This window comes from Neoarius graeffei, chromosome 17, assembly GCF_027579695.1.
Source record: "Neoarius graeffei isolate fNeoGra1 chromosome 17, fNeoGra1.pri, whole genome shotgun sequence".
NCBI lineage: Eukaryota > Metazoa > Chordata > Actinopteri > Siluriformes > Ariidae > Neoarius > Neoarius graeffei.
Window position 1 is genome coordinate 61,201,563 of NC_083585.1, and position 17,438 is coordinate 61,219,000.

The following is a 17,438-nucleotide window of genomic DNA, read 5'->3' on the forward strand; positions in this document are numbered from 1 at the left end:
ACGATGTTCTTGTTTTAAAACAAACTTTCGCTCTAAACTATTCAGAACATTGTCTAAAGCTTGATCGAAAGTTTGGTTCGTATCGCTTGCCGCCATGTTAAATGTGATCCGTAAACAGTCCCAAATAAACTACAAGCTTCCGTTTGTCGAGTAGTACGCGTCACCGTCTTTCCACCCCTCCCCACTCTCTGATTGGCTCCCTAACTCAGGCGAGCCTTTAGACCATAGTTTCCATGCTGTCTTTTCAGATCGGAACGATTGTGCAAAGCAGCATGGGATTTCCCAGGCTAAGTTAAACCCATAATAATAATTAATCTCGAGGCTGATTCCTTTTTTGAACTTTTATTTCATTTTATTATTTTATTTCTACTATTGTTTAATTCTTATTATTTTTCTTCCCCAATTATTTTATGTAATTTTATTTTCTATTGTTTACTGTTCTGCTTTTACTTCTGTAAAGCACATTGAACTGCCACTGTGTATGAAATGTGCTATATAAATAAACTTGCCTTGCCTTGCAATTATCTAGAATGTGTTAGTATGCTGTAGCATTATGACTTCCCTTCACTGGAACTAAGAAGCCCAAATCTGTTCTAACATGACAATGCCCCTTGAGTGGCCTTAGCCCTGATGTCTGGGATGAACTGGAACACTGACTGCACACCAAGCCTTGTCACTTGACATAAGTACCAGAGCTCACTAACTTTCTTTGTGGCTAAATGGGCAAATTCCCACAGCAAGCTCCAAAATGTAGAAAGACCAATCACTCGCTCAAAAGAAAGGTGCATTATTTATACAGTATAGTGACATTATCGCACCAGCATTGGTTGACATACAGTAGAAGCACATTCTTCCTTGCTTATTATTCCCACACCATTCCATGTCTCTGCTCTGCTTTGTACAGCGACAGTCTGAGTGGATTTAGTGTGCAGGGCTGGACAGGCCATCTGGCGTACCGGGCAAAATCCCAGTGGCCTAACGGTCCAAGTAGCCTGACGGTCCAAGATATTAATTAAATAATAATTATAATAATAATTTTACTTTGAAACTGGCGGTCCGGCGCATAATATAGAGTCGCAGCGCCTTATTGGTCTATTTTCAGTGGACTGAACCAATCAGCGGCGAGATTTTGCCCGGTTCGTAGATTACCTGTGGAAGGATGGAGAAACCAAAACGCAAAGGCGGCGCGGCGAGGCTGCGAGAGAAAAAAATTAAACAGCTCGAAGCAGACGCAGCAAAATGCTCAAAAATAACAGACCTGTTCACTGGAGGGACTGCTGTAGCCTCCACATCGTCCCAGTTTGAGGTTTTTGAAAGGGAACCCGATGCCGAGGGACAGAATGAGGGAAGTGTAGCACAGCAGCAGCCGGTAAGCAAGCAGTAACGTTAGGACTAACTTAGGATAATAGGGACTTTAAGGTGATGGAAGTAAGCAACGTTAGCTCTATATCACATGAGAATCATGAGCAACTGTTATTTTTACATGTCGTAGCAGTTGCATTAAATAGTGCTTTGCTTTCGTTTCTGCTCCACCATGCGAGTTCCAGAACAGGCAAGGTCGCGAGGACCATGTTTTTACTGTACAAGCATGCCCGAAACCAACTCCAGTCCTTTCTTTTTGGTGACCTTGGTTGGTGTCATGTACACAAGTATGAGACATTTATCTTATGATTAGGGCGTATTAAAAAATAAATGTGTACCCTTATGAAAAACACCCTGCGTTGTACTGCAGTAGGCCTATCTGCCGTTTTTATTCTGCAGTAGTATTGCAGTATACTATCATGCCTTCTGCAGTAAAAGCAATATTTTGCACACGGAAAAATTGGACTACAAAAATACTGCGCTTTACAGCATTACACGGCATAATGCAATGTTTTAGACGTGGGAATATTACAGCACTACAGAAAAATGGCAGTTTTCATGTTATACATTGCAGTTTTTTCATAAGGGTAACTGAATACTGAGAGATTACTGAATAGAGTGGAGTGTATGTGCTGATGGTTAAGGTTGTTGCCCAGTTTTTCTAGGTAGTTCCAAATAGATTTATTTAATCAATTAATTATTTATGGAGTAGTTTATAAATTGCAATATTCTATCCCTCTCTTCCTGTCTAGTCAAGCCAGGCTCTTGTGGCAGGTGAGGTTGAAGAGAGTGAAGACACAGTAGATTACTTTTCACGACCAGAGCCTGGTAGGATGCAAGCGTTTTTAATGCATCATCCCAAACAAGATGCTACAAACGCAATTGTAAAGAGGGTGTTCACTAACAAAGATGGCACAAGCAGGAAGTGACTGACGTACTGTAATCAACGTCATGCTTTATTCTGTTTTGTATGCTTGGCTTTTAGCAAGACTACTGATTCCAGCATATTCATAACTGGGATGTCAGACTGGAGACATGCCCACCAGAGAGCTGTAGAGCATGAAAAAAGCATGGCACATAGAGCCTGTGCTGAAGCTTATTTCTTAAACTGTTCAGAAGCTGACATAAACAGTCTGCTTAGGGGAAGACAGCTCACTGTTCACAGAGAGCAGATCAAGAGGAGGCACCAGGTCTTGAAGCGTGTTGTTGAAGTTGTCCGAGTAATAGGGAAGAGGGGCCTGAGCTACAGACACGAAGAGAATGAGGCTGCGTATACTTTGGAGGACAGTAGCCTTGACCATGGTCATTTTCTGGAACTGATTATTTTACTGGGGAAATACGATGTGGCCTTGAAAGAGCATCTCAGTGAAGTAATTCTTGCTTTAAATGTTGCACCATTTCCCCTTGGCCAGGATGTAACAACCGTAAAAAAAAAAATTTACATTGCTTCACGGAAAACATACTTAAACAAGTGCAATGAGAGATAGCAACCTGGCCCCAACCGGTGTGTTTGGCTCCCCGTAAAGACGGCACACACACACACACTGCAGGGGGACAGACAGACAGACAGACAGACTAACAGACAGGGTCATTGCAATACCTGGCCAAACCTCCTCCGGGGGGGCAGGTTACTAGTCGTTTGTACTCCGGTAATTATGAGCCTGTCGAAGTCTTAATATTGGCCTGCCTAAGTCAAAAATGCCCGGCCCGTTTTTTTGTCCCAGTCCAGCCCTGCTAGTGTGGGACTATTTCAGAAAGTCATTATGTTGAATAGACAATAAGTTGCATCAGTTGGAAAGAAACAGCAATGGTAGAGTAAGGCCCTGTCCACACGACAACGGATTCAGGTGAATCTGATAAAATTTTTTATCGTTTCGGCCTGGCGTCCACATGGCACCGGCGTTCTGGGTGCCCCAAAACGATATTTTTTGAGAACGGGTTCCAGAGTGGAAAAATCTGGCAATGGCACCGTTGCGAAGTCGTCTGGATGAGTAGAACGGATTTGTTTACGATGACATCACAACCACATGACTAGAACAAGCAGCACTCTCGCGCGCATCATTCGTCTCATCTCATTATCTCTAGCCGCTTTATCCTGTTCTATAGGGTCGCAGGCAAGCTGGAGCCTATCCCAGCTGACTACGGGCGAAAGGCGGGGTTCACCCTGGACAAGTCGCCAGGTCATCACAGGGCTGACACATAGACACAGACAACCATTCACACTCACATTCACACCTACGGTCAATTTAGAGTCACCAGTTAACCTAACCTGCATGTCTTTGGACTGTGGGGGAAACCGGAGCACCCGGAGGAAACCCACGCGGACACGGGGAGAACATGCAAACTCCACACAGAAAGGCCCTCGCCGGCCACGGGGCTCGAACCCGGACCTTCTTGCTGTGAGGCGACAGCGCTAACCACTACACCACCGTGCCGCCCCGCATCATTCATAACAACAGAAATTGAAATTGTTTACACATTAACCTGACTGACCTGCCAGACAGACAATTTACACCTGCTTTGATGAACAGAAAGTACAGCCTTCCACACAAAGCAACAGTTACCTGACTATAATGGAGGCAGAGGGGAAAAGGGTCAGAAGACCCTTCAACAGACTGTTTTGTATGAACCACTGCATTGCATTCACTTTTGTATACAGCTTTTCTTTTAAATAAACAGGTAACTGAACCATTTCTTATCATCTCATCTCATTATCTCTAGCCGCTTTATCCTGTTCTACAGGGTCGCAGGCAAGCTGGAGCCTATCCCAGCTGACTACGGGCGAAAGGCGGGGTTCACCCTGGACAAGTCGCCAGGTCATCACAGGGCTGACACATAGACACAGACAACCATTCACACTCACATTCACACCTACGCTCAATTTAGAGTCACCAGTTAACCTAACCTGCATGTCTTTGGACTGTGGGGGAAACCGGAGCACCCAGAGGAAACCCACGCGGACACGGGGAGAACATGCAAACTCCACACAGAAAGGCCCTCGCCGGCCACGGGGCTCGAACCCGGACCTTCTTGCTGTGAGGTGACAGCGCTAACCACTACACCACCATGCCGCCCTGAACCATTTCTTGAAGTTCTTTTTTTTTATTGGATAAGACTGCTTTTCAAAATGTTCACACACAATATAAAAAGTTATATAAATTATATAAAATGCTTTTCAAAATGTTCACATACAATAAGAAAATTAAGTTATATAAAACTATGCACACTAATAAAACTAATTTGTACACACAGAAGGCACGATTTCCTCGCGTAGTCACAGCCATCTTCTTCTTGTTGTTGTGTGTTTGTTCCTGTGAGTGCTTCACGCCGGGTAGAAGAAGGGGTTTATGCGTGTAACAGACGTTGCGTTGTGTTGTTCACCAGTCTTTTTATTCTGAAGAAATGAGACACAAATACACTGCTGAGGACGGGCTGCAAACGTCCACTGGCATTGGCGCTTACATTTCCAAAACGAACTGAAAGAGGCCAGCGCCTCGTTCCCATAACTACCTGCACTCTTAAAGGGCCAGCGCAGAATTTCCCCACCACTACACACAATGGCAAGTGGAAAAAAATAAACCCGTTACATGCGCATGCGTCCTACTTCTTCTTCTATTGTTCCGGTGTCTCCGATGGGACCGTCTTACAGTGCACGTAGAGGTGTGGCATGTGTATTGCATCGTTTTCAGCAAGCGTTGCGTTGCCATACAGTATGTACCTGATATTTTACTGATCCGTTGCCCATGTGGACGCGATATTTTTTTTACCCGCTAAAAAAAAAATCTCGTTGCCGTTGTCGTGTGGATGTAGCCTAAGTAAGTAAGTAAATTTTATTTATATAGCACTTTTCACAGATAAAAATCCCAAAGTGCTTCACAGATAAAACACAATAAAACATGGCGATTCACAGATAAAACACAATAAAATAAAATAAAAGACAATACACTGTGAAACACCAATTTAATTAATTAAAAATTTTTCTGTATAAAAATGTCTTTAGCTGCTTTTTAAAAGAGTCAATGGAGTCAGTACAGCGTAAGGAAAGCAGGAGAGAGTTCCAGTCTTGGTGCCACTGCCTGAAACGCCCGATCCCCACGAGTTTTGAACCGAGTACGTGGGGCAACCAACAACATCTGACCTGTCGACCTCAGAGCATGAGAAGAAGAATGGGGTTTCAGCAGGTCAGCAATATATTGTGGAGCTTGACCATGTGAGGCCCTAAAAGTAAAGACTTAAAATGAATTCTAAAATTTACTGGCAACCAATGAAGAGAAGCCAAGACTGGAGTAATGTGAGATCTTCTATTGGTGCCAGTTAAAAGTCTTGCTGCAGCATTTTGCACGGTCTGAAGACGGTCCAAAGCTAATTTATTTAAACAGGTTAAAAGACTGTTACAGTAATCTAAACGAGAAGAGATAAAAGCGTGGATAATCATCTCAAGTTCAGCTTTTGACACCAGCAGTCTGAGTTTTGAAATGTTCCTTAGGTGATAAAAACAGTTCCCAACTAGTTGTTTGGAATAATGCTCAAACAACATTGAACTATCAAATAAGACACCCAAATTTCTAGCATTTGATTTATCAGAAGAGCCGAGAAAGCTGACGTGTTTTCTGATGTCTGGGACCACCTTGTCTGGAGCTATTATCAAAGTTTCAGTTTTCTCATTGTTTAACTGAAAACAGTTGTTGTTTAACCATTGCTTGATATCTGTCAAGCAATTTTGTAAACAAGACAATTTATAAAATTCAGAAGCTTTAAAAGAGCAATATATCTGAATGTCATCGGCATAGAGATGATAAGAAATATTATTGTAACATCTAATAATTTGACCAAGAGGAAACATATACAGCAAAAAAGAGAATCGGACCAAGAACAGATCCCTGAGGTACCCCACAGAGCAGGTCAGCTGAATCAGACATTACCCCATTTACATAAACAATAAAAGATCTCTCAGACAGGTAGGGTGTGAACCATTTTAGAACAACACCAGTAATCCCAAACAATTCCTGAAGCCTATTTATCATGGTACTGTGATTGACAGTATCAAAGGCAGAGGAGAGATCCAGTAAAACCAGAACAGTATACTCTCCAGAATCTAGTGCCATCAAAATGTCACTAGAAACTTTAAGTAAAGCAGTTTCTGTGGAGTGCAATTTGCGAAAACCAGCCTGGAAAGTATCCATCCTACAGTATTAGTTTTCTCCAAAAAGTTGTTGAATTGCTCGGCCACTATTTTCTCCAAAATCTTTAAGATAAAAGATAATTTGGATATTGGTCTGTAACTATTTGGAAGAGATGGATCCAAATTAGGTTTCTTTAGTAGTGGCTCAACAACAGCTTTTTTAAAGAAGCTGGAAACTGAGCCAGCATGAAAAGAGAGATTTATTATTTCTACAGTACAGGGCCCAATAGATTTAAAAACACTATTAAAAAAGGGAGTAGGGAGGACATCAAGAGGACTTGAAGTCGGTTTCATACGACCAAGTAAAGCTGTGATGTCCTGTAAGGTAACAGAAGCAAAGGAGGACCAAGTAACAGAAGGAAGCAAATTGCAAACATAATGTTGAGGAGTTGATGGAGGAATACCTGACCTGATGGCAGCAACTTTACTTACAAAAAAGTGTAAAAACTCATTGCACTTGGACTTTGTGCACACTGGTGCATAAGGAATATCAGGAGAGACGATATTCCTGATTGTGTCAAACAAAACTTTTGGATTTTTCTTTTTTGATGCTATAAGATTAGCAAAGTATTCAGTTCTGGCATTTTTCAACATGTCATTTAAATAAGACATTGATTCTTTCAGATGAAGCCTATGAACCTCTAGTTTGGAAGTTTTCCATAAGCGTTCCAACTTCCGGCAATACCTCCTTAAATCACAGACACTTTCATTTATCCAGGGACAGTAAGTTGAGGGTGGACAATGTTTTGTTTGAAAGGTGCCACTGTATCTAAAACAGATGTGCATTGGTTGTTAAAAGATTAAACAAAAACATCAGTATCACTATGAGCCACGTTGGCATCAAACAAGAGTGAGAACCTTTCAGCAGCAGCCTGGTTTATGATTCGCCTTTGTCTTCGTGGTTTGGGAGGCAAATGATCCAGGTAAAATGAGAGATTAAAATAAATACAACTGTGGTCACTCACATGAACATCCTCCACACATATACCATCTATGTTTAAACCCAAGGAGAAAACCAGGTCCAATGTATGACCCTTTATATGTGTGGGGCCGGAGACATGTTGCTTAAGGTCAAAAGACTCTGTAATAGTGACGAGTTCTGCAGCCATATTACAGGACACATCGTCAATATGAAGAATGAAATCTCCTAATATTAAAACATTCTCCATTTTGATAATAGATGCTAAAAAATCTGTAAAGTCAGTTAAGAAGACTCCTGCAACACCGGGAGGTCGATAAATCAAAATACAATAAAAAGATTTTGGGTGACCAACCTTTATCATTTGTAACTCAAATGAAGAAAAGGAGTCCGAGTTCATCAGCCTGCATGTACATCTGTCCTGAAATACAGCAGCCAGTCCTTCACCACGTCCAAAAAGACGTGGAGATCCGATGATGGAGCAGCCAGATGGGCAGATTTCCTTCAGATGAATAAACTCCATTTGTTGCTGCCATGTCTCAGTCAGAAACATAAAGTCCAAAGATTCCTTCGTAAAAAGATCATTCAGAACGAACGACTTGTTCCCAATAGAGTGGGCGTTGAGCAGGGCGATCCGGATGGGTGAAGATCTCTCAGCGCACTCCACAGCTGACTGTAGCAGCACTTGAACCACACACCTGGGCACATCCCCGCACCTGCCGCGCCGGGCGGTGACTCCCAAGCCAGTTGAAACCACCATAGATGACAGGACATTGCCACCGCCGGGAAGGAGGATGGCTCGCACACACGAGCCAAGCGTTCCACTGTCAGACCAAGGGGCCCAGGTTGTAGCAGGCAGGGGCGCGTCCCTGTCAGATGACAGGAGAGGAAGGAACCGAAGGTGCCTCGAATCTCCCCACAACCATGAAGCTAGCCTCCGGTACCGTCTCAACTTCACAAGGACGCCGGCCCTGGTTCCCCATTTTCGCTTCTTGTGTTTGAGAGCCCCACGGGTTGTATAAAATGGCAAGCGTTCAGGTGAGAAACACACAAACGGAGGAGGGAAAATTTTTGCGTACCTGTCCCAGCTGTCACAGTATCTCTCCATTGTATCTTTTATGTTTAGCAGTGTGCCTCGATCGTAAAAACAAGCAGCAGAAACAAAGTTATTGCAGAAAAGAGTAAAAATTACATTACAAATGACGATGGCTGGTAGTATGAAACTACACCAACCAGCTGAAGCAGTGGCAATGCCGTACACAGGCGCCATCTTGATTCAGCTTCTGTGACCAAACATGATGTATATGTGATGTCAGTATTGTGTATCTAAATATGACTCTATTTTATCTGATGACTGATGTTGTGTAATGTTAAAAAAAAAAAAATCATACCAAGCAGCATTAGGAGGACAGAAACACAGACAGGTGTCTCTCACACACACTTCTTATAAATCCTGTGATTAACATTTAACCTGTGGATATTTTATTGTTTTAGATTTCTGTTATCTGACTCTGGATCCAAACACAGCACATCCTAAACTCATTCTGTCTGAGAACAACAGAGCGGTGACACACGAGAAGAAAAAACAGCCTTACCCTTATCATCCAGAGAGATTTGACCAGCGTGTTCAGGTGTTGTGTAAGGAGAGTGTGTGTGGACGCTGTTACTGGGAGGTGGAGTGGAGAAGTGATGTGTTCATATCAGTCTCATACAAAGAGATCAGCAGGAAAGGACAGGGTGATGAATGTGGGCTTGGGCGCAACAGTCAGTCCTGGAGTCTGCGATGTTCTTCTTCCTCTGTCTCTTTCTGGCACAACAAAATTAAGACTGATCTCCGAGGTCCAGTATACTCCAGAATAGGAGTGTATGTGGATCACAGTGCAGGAACTCTGTCCTTCTACAGTGTCTCTGATGCAATGAGGCTCCTCCACAGAGTCCACACCACATTCACTCAGCCTCTATACGCTGGGTTCTGGCTATGGAGTTATGACTCAACTGTGAGGTTATGTGATCCAAAATTTAATGTAAATGAAAGTGATGAGGTGTCAGATTAAATTCTGCCTAAATGATGATGACACATTTGTGTGACAAAATGAACAAGCTAAACATTATTATTATTATTATTATTATTATTATTAATTTTATTAGTGGTAGTGGTGGTGGTCGTAGTAGATTATGTTATTATTAGATTATATTATTAAAGATTGTAGAAGTTACATAAATTTCTTCATGCAAAATGTAGGATGTTTCTAGGAAAAAGGTAAACAAACAGATGATGTAAGATATTGTCTGTCCTGGTAAGTGAAAGTTATATCTTATTCTAAAATGTTCAATCAAAATAACATGACTTAATTGATGTGACATCAAATAAAGTTGGGTTCAGTCAGCATCAAACAGGAAGTAGACAAAATGATATACAGTGGTGCTTGAAAGTTTGTGAACCCTTTAGAATTGTCTATATTTCTGCATAAATATGACCTCAAACATCATCAGATTTTCACACAAGTCCTAAAAGTAGATAAAGAGAACCCAGTTAAACAAATGAGACAAAAATATTATACTTGGTCATTTATTTATTGAGGAAAATGATCCAATATTACATATCTGTCAGTGGCAAAAGTATGTGACCCTTGAGGATTAGCAGTTAATTTGAAGGTGAAATTAGTCAGGTGTTTTCAATCAATGGGATGACAATCAGGTGTGAGTGGGCACCCTGTTTTACTTAAAGAACAGGGATCTATCAAAGTCTGATCTTCACAACACGTTTATGGAAGTGTATCATGGCACAAACAAAGAAGATTTCTGAGGACCTCAGAAAAAGTGTCGTTGATGCTCATCAGGCTGGAAAAGGTTACAAAACCATCTCTAAAGAGTTTGGACTCCACCAATCCACAGTCAGACAGATTGTGTACAAATGGAGGGAATTCAAGACCATTGAAATCCTCCCCAGGAGTGGTCAACCAACAAAGATCACTCCAAGAGCAAGGTGTGTAATAGTCGGGGAGGTCACAAAGGACCCCAGGTAACTTCTAAGCAACTGAAGGCCTCTCTCACATTGGCTAATATTAATGTTCATTAATATTCTGTTGCCCCTTTTCCACCAAAGCAGTTCCAGGGCTGGTTCGGGGCCAGTGCTTAGTTTGGAACCGGGTTTTCTGTTTCCACTGACAAAGAACTGGCTCTGGGGCCAGAAAAACCGGTTCCAGGTTAGCACCACACCTCTTTGCTGGGCCAGAGGAAAGAACCGCTTACGTCAGCGGGGGGGGGGGGGGGGGGGCGGAGTTGTTAAGACCAACAACAATAACAAGACCGCAAAAGATCGCCATTTTTAAATGACGAGAAGCAGCAGCTGTACAAACGCGAAGTCATCCATTATTATTATTATTGTTGTTGTTGTTGCTGCTGCTACTGCTTCTTCCGTGTTGTTTTTGCTTTGATATTCGCACCAAGGTTTATGCAAACGTAGTGACGTAACTGACGTATACAACGACATAACTGACGTATACAGCGACGTAATGACGTGGCTTCCCTTAGCACCGCGAGCTATGGAAAAGCAAACTGGTTCTCAGCTGGCTCGCAAGTTGAACGAGTTGTGAACCAGCACCAGCACTGGCCCCGAACCAGCCCTAGAACTGATTTGGTGGAAAAGGGGTATGTGTGGAGTTTGCATGTTCTGCGTGGGTTTCCTCCTGGTGCTCCGGTTTCCCCCACAGTCCAAAGACATGCAGATTAGGTTAATTGGTGTCTCTAAATTGACCGTAGGTGTGAATGTGAGTGTGAATGGTTGCTTGTCTCTGTGTCAGCCCTGTGATGACCTGGTCACTTGTCCAGAGTGTACCCCGCCTCTCACCCATAGTCAGCTGGGATAGGCTCCAGCTTGCCTGCGACCCTGTAGAACAGGATAAGCAACTACATATAATGGATAGATGGATGGATGGAGTCCACCATCAGGAGAACACTGAACAACAATGGTGTGCATGGCAGGGTTGCAAGGAGAAAGCCACTGCTCTCCAAAAAGAACATTGCTGCTCGTCTGCAGTTTGCTAAAGTGTCACATGGACAAGCCAGAAGGCTATTGGAAAAATGTTTTGTGGACGGATGAGACCAAAATAGAACTGTTTGGTTTAAATGAGAAGCGTTATGTCTGGAGAAAGGAAGACACTGCATTCCAGCATAAGAACCTTATCTCATCTGTGAAACATGGTGGTGGTAGTACCATGGTTTGGGCCTGTTTTGCTGCATCTGGGCCAGGACGGCTGCCATCATTGATGGAACAATGAATTCTGAACTATACCAGTGAATTCTAAAGGAAAATGTCAGGACATCTGTCCATGAACTGAATCTCAAGAGAAAGTGGGTCATGTAGCAAGACAACGACCCTAAGCACACAAGTCGTTCTACCAAAGAATGGTTAAAGAAGAATAAAGTTAATGTTTTGGAATGGCCAAGTCAAAGTCCTGACCTTAATCCAATGGAAATGTTGTGGAAGGACCTGAAGCGAGCAGTTCATGTGAGGAAACCCACCAACATCCCAGAGTTGAAGCTGTTCTGTACGGAGGAATGGGCTAAAATTCCTCCAAGCCGGTGTGCAGGACTGATCAACAGTTACTGCAAATGTTTATTTGCAGTTATTGCTGCACAAGGGGGTCACACCAGATACTGAAAGCAAAGGTTCACATACTTTTGCCACTCTCAGATATGTAATATTGGATCATTTTCCTCAATAAATAAATGACCAAGTATAATATTTTTGTCTCATTTGTTTAACTGGGTTCTCTTTATCTACTTTTCCGGCTTGTGTGAAAATCTGATGATGTTTGAGGTCATATTTATGCAGAAATATAGAAAATTCTAAAGGGTTCACAAACTTTCAAGCACCACTGTACATACAGTATGCTTTGGCTAGTTATTTTTAAAAAATATTATAAATGGTCATGGGTAATATATTCCATATATTTATGATGAATATTTACATAGAATGCACTACTGCAACAAAAATAAAGTGAGTGAAAATCATGTACAGATGTTGATCATTTAACAATTTCCTTTTTGTGGTGTTGTTCCTGCATCCATCCATAATGAATATGGAAAATAATGAAGATTTTTCCAAACCATGTTCCTGCTGTTATTGCTGTAAGAAATGTTAATGTTGAATCTGGATTTTCTTTCTTTCTTTTTTCAAATCATGTTATTTTAAATTGATGTATTGATATCATGAATAAGTATTCCAAAAATAAATAACATTTTAAATCTGTCCATGACAATGAAAACTAAGCCAATGAACTGGCAGGATGTGGCTCAAATTATTGAATGTCATTAAAAATGTTTTCGGGTGGCATAGTGGCACAGCTTACTGAAGGTGAATGAATACCAAATAAAATTGTTTCTGTCAGTGTTTTGAGAGCTGGAGTGAATCCCAGCTGACTTCAGGTGAGAGGTGGCGACACACCTGACTCTGGACAGGTCACCAATCGATCACAGAGCTAACACAGAGACAAACAACTACTCACATTCACATGTATGGGCAATTTAGAGTAGCCAGTTGACCTAATCCGCATGTCTTTGGACTGTGGGAGGAAACCCACACAGACACGGGGAGAACATGCAAACTCTACACAGAAAGGCCCCCGTCAACCACAAGATTTGAACCCAGAACCCTCTTACTGTGAGGTGACAGTGATGACCACTGCACCATGGTGCTGCCCAGAATTGTAGCAATGATGTTTTATTCACAGCTATAACAGAGATCATGTCAAAATATTCAAAAATACAGCAAATATATTTGTCACAAATCACACTTCAGTTAAACTAAAGGCCAATTTATGCTGACAACCCAGTCCTCGCAGATGGCGTCGCAGATGGCGTCTGCGAAGCCCCCCCCTTTGCAGACGCTCTGCGCGCACCATGCGCGCACCTCCCAAAAATTGTGACCACTGCAGACAACCTCGCAGACAAGAGGGCTCTGATTGGTCCACTCTACATCCGCTGTACACGCACTTCCGCTTCCCTACTTTCCCGTTTTGTTTTGTTTTCACAACCGCCATTTTTAAAAACATGAGCGAAGATGGAGCAGCACGAAGAGCGGTTGATTGAGGAAGTGAGGAAGTATGTACATCTATATGACTCCAGTTCTAGTTATTATAAGTAACCGGAGGATAAACACTCCACTAACCACACCCACCAACTACTCCTAGCGATTTTGCGACTTCGAGCCCCCTTGCGTTGTGGTGGTGAATAACATCGCGTATGCCTATTACTCCCCACTCAACAATAAATTACAACTGTCTGCGAAAAGCTATCTGCGAAAGCCCTGTCGCAAGAGCATGCAGAGGCCCTAACCTCATGATTACACAGAATCACTTTAAAGCCACACATATGCTCTCTTGCCTCTTTTCCACCAAATCAGTTCCAGGGCTTTTTCGGGGCCAGTGCTGGTGCTGGTTCACAACTCGTTCAACTTGCGAGCCAGCTGAGAACCAGTTTGCTTTTCCATAGCTCGCGGTGCTAAGCGGAGCCACGTCATTACGTCGCTGTATACGTCAGTTACGTCGCTGTATACGTCGTTACGTCGCTGTATACGTCAGTTACGTCGCTATGTTTGCATAAACCTTGGCGCGAATATCGAAGCAAAAACAACACAGAAGAAGCAGCAGCAGCAACAACAATAATAATAATAATGGATGACTTCGCGTTTGTACAGCTGCTGCTTCTCGTCGCTTAAAAATGGCGATCTTTCGTGGTCTTGTTATTGTTGTTGGTCTTAACAACTCCACTCCACCCCCGCTGATGTAAGCGGTTCTTTCCTCTGGCCCAGCAGAGAGTTGGTGCTAACCTGGAACCGGTTTTTCTGGCCCCAGAGCCAGTTCTTTGTCAGTGGAAACAGAAAACTCGGTTCCAAACTAAGCACTGGCCCCGAACCAGCCCTGGAACTGCTTTGGTGGAAAAGGGGCATCTGTCACACTATAACACACAGAGAACTAGGAGGTTTATTTCATACAAAAAGAAGCTCAGAAATTCCAGAGTTCTGCTCTCTTGAAGCATGTGAATGCAAGAAAATGGCAAAGGCCAGTATTTCAGTGGATCAGTTCAGCTGTTCAGTGTGTCTTTATCTTCTAAAGGATCCTGTAGCTACTCCCTGTGGAGGAGGATGTTAAGGGGCAAGAATTGGAGGAACCAGCAAAAGGGAGCAAGTAGTCATGAGTAAACTAAGAGTTGGGCACAGAAACTTAAATAGCACATTTTTCATCATGGGGAAATGTCCAATTAGTCATTGCAAGCATTGTCAAGTAATAGTCAGTGGATCAAGTCCTGATGTCATGTGGAAAGTACAATGAGGAGAGAAGGGAATTGACAATAGAACTACAGAGACTAGGACAAGAGGTGTCCAGGATTAAAGATGTGCTGCAGTGCAGGGACACAATGGAGGGGAGAAAGTATTTAGTCAGGTTTCCAAAATCAACTGGGTAACACACGAGAAAAGAATGGACAAATAAACCCAAAAAGGGGCAGTCATGCAACATAATGGATACCAAGTGCTGGAAAATGCTGAAGACCAAGAAGAAGGAGGAGGAAACCGCAGTGATTAATGTGTTTAATGATAACACATGGCTGGAACACTATTAATGACTAATGAGTAGGAGGAGACTCCAGTCACAATTAGAATGAAAGACAATAAAAGGCCACTGTTGTTCAGCAGTTAGATGTTGGTGTATAGATTTTGGGAACAATGGAAAACATTTTGTTAAGTTTGTTGTGTCTGGGGCTTTTTCTTGTGAGCAGTATATCTGCATCCCTGCTACCTGTGAAATTGTCTCCTCAAGAGCCTTGGATTCCTGCAACGCCTACTTTACAGACACCTGGCCAGGTTGACATTTGTCAAGTGCAAAACTATGAAAGGGTTCCTTGTGGAGAGCCTGGTGTAAAAGCTACTCAGTGCAATGCTATCAACTGCTGTTTTGATGGCCAGATGTGCTATTATAGAAAAACAGGTAAGTGTCATGTTCTATTTGACTTGACTCTGGTAAAGAATAAACTGACTTCACTTCTCTTCCTTGGTGTTAGTGACTGTCCAGTGTACCCTTGATGGCCAGTTTGTGTTGGTGGTGGCCAGAGACACCACACTTCCCAGGATAAGCCTGGATTCAATCAGCCTGTTGGGAGGAAACACAGGACCCTGTAGTCCTGTTGACTCCAATACAGCCTTTGCTATATACCAGTTTCCTGTAACTGCTTGTGGGACTACCATGAAGGTTTGTCTCTTCCCCCCCCCCCCCCCCCCCAAAAAAAAAGGCAGCTTTAACTTTGCTTGGTGTATTGAGTGTGCTCTCTACTCTGTACAGGTAGAACCTGGTTATGTGGTCTATGAAAATCGGATGCTCTCCTCTTATGAAGTTGGAGTTGGACGCCGTGGCTCAATTACAAGGGACACTCAGTTTCAGTAAGCTAAACAATCCCCCAGAGTAGAGAACTCTCAGGCTTTTACTGAGCAATTTTTTTTTTTTCTTTCCCCCCAGGCTTTACTTCCAGTGTAAATATTCAGGTGTTGGCTTTGGGGCTTTGTCCATTGGAACATCGTCCAATCTTGATCCTCTGCCTGTTGTTGCTTCTGGACCATTCCAAGTAGAACTAAGACTAGGAAAAGGCTCCTGTGTCACCAAGGGTTGTGCAGAAGGTGAGCAACTTGTGGATATTGTCATGTCTGAACTTGTCAATGGCTTCAACAAGCTGATTCCCTTTCTCCCCCAACAGAACAAGTAGCCTATACCTCCTACTACAGTGCTACTGATTACCCTGTGACAAAGGTTCTGAGGGAGCCTGTGTATGTTGAGGTGCGCATTGTTGGGAGAACTGACCCAAATCTTGTTCTGGCTTTGGGTAGCTGCTGGGTGACTGCTTTCCCTAATCCTTATAGCCTTCCCCAATGGGACCTTCTGGTGAATGGGTAAGTTCTTAACATGTCTCTCTTGTTCAGTCTCTGACCTGAACAGTCATAACCTTGTTATCCATAGATGTCCATACAAGGATGACCGTTACTTGACCAAGCTGATACCAGTGACTGGGGCATCTGGACTTGCATACCCTACCCATTTCAGACGTTTTGTCCTGAAGATGTTTACATTTGTGGATCAGACCTCTGTGACTCCAGTGCGAGAGATGGTAAATGCTTGCTTGATCTTCCTGTTTTTTATAAGGAAAGGTGTTCTATTGATTCTGGTTGTTGCTCCCCCCCCCTCCCCCTCAGCTCTACGTCCACTGCAGTACATCTGTCTGTGTTCCAACTGCACAAGATTCTTGTGAACCAATGTGCACCAGAAGACGTAAGTAAATGCCTTTAAAATGGTTTGTTTCCCTTGACTGTCTTATGGACTTTCTTTCTCTTCCTCAGGACGAGATGTTGCTGCAGCAGAGGAGAACACTCCTAGTGAATCAGTAATTGTGTCTAGTGGAGGACTGATCTTTACCCAAGTTTCAGATGAATCTGTTGAATAAAGTTGCAATTCTGTAATTGTGGTCTGAATTGTTTCTCAATGTTGTCCATATTGGCTGTGGACTTGTAAATGGGTAGTCTTCATTGGTCCTTGAACACACCTGGTGGAACAGATGCATTAGTAAATTGGTGCAGTAAAATGTTGCTTTTCTTGACTGACCAGGAACAGGGGTGTCCAACCTCCTCCAGAATGGGTCAGTGTGGGTGCAGGTTATCAGGCCAACCAAGCAGAAGCCACACCACTCTACAGCCTAGATCAATTTAATGGTTTGAGTGGGTCTGGCTCTTGCTTGATTGGACTGCACTGCACCTCTTGTGGCTATGGTTGGACACACTTGGAATGGGTTTAATAAAAATCTGGCTTTTGCCTGACTCGGTTGCCTTGATTAGTATCAGGTGTTGGTGTTCATGAAGTTGTTCTTGGCTAGCTGCTGGATGAACTTGGTTGTCACAGTAGTGGCTTCCTGTGCATGCTTAGGACACATGCC

The 17,438-nt window shown here is 43.0% G+C and overlaps 2 protein-coding genes across 2 annotated transcripts in view; both read left to right on the forward strand.

Annotated features, from left to right (window-relative positions):
* Positions 1–9,895, forward strand: part of LOC132864374 (E3 ubiquitin/ISG15 ligase TRIM25-like) — a 76,153-nt gene extending 66,258 nt beyond the window's left edge. Inside the window, exon 5 of the mRNA XM_060897794.1 lies at positions 8,958–9,895. Coding sequence (XP_060753777.1) covers positions 8,958–9,517 — 560 coding nt within the window. The 3' untranslated portion in view covers positions 9,518–9,895. The remainder of the gene's footprint in view (positions 1–8,957) is intronic.
* A 5,235-nt stretch (positions 9,896–15,130) lies between these two features.
* On the forward strand, positions 15,131–16,952 carry LOC132901252 (zona pellucida sperm-binding protein 4-like). Its single transcript, XM_060943574.1, has 8 exons — positions 15,131–15,451; positions 15,525–15,712; positions 15,803–15,900; positions 15,977–16,134; positions 16,212–16,404; positions 16,472–16,619; positions 16,705–16,780; positions 16,849–16,952. Exons 1-8 carry the CDS (start codon positions 15,190–15,192, stop codon positions 16,950–16,952), a joined length of 1,227 nt encoding a protein of 408 aa, XP_060799557.1. The 5' UTR covers positions 15,131–15,189.
* Positions 16,953–17,438: the final 486 nt, after the last annotated feature.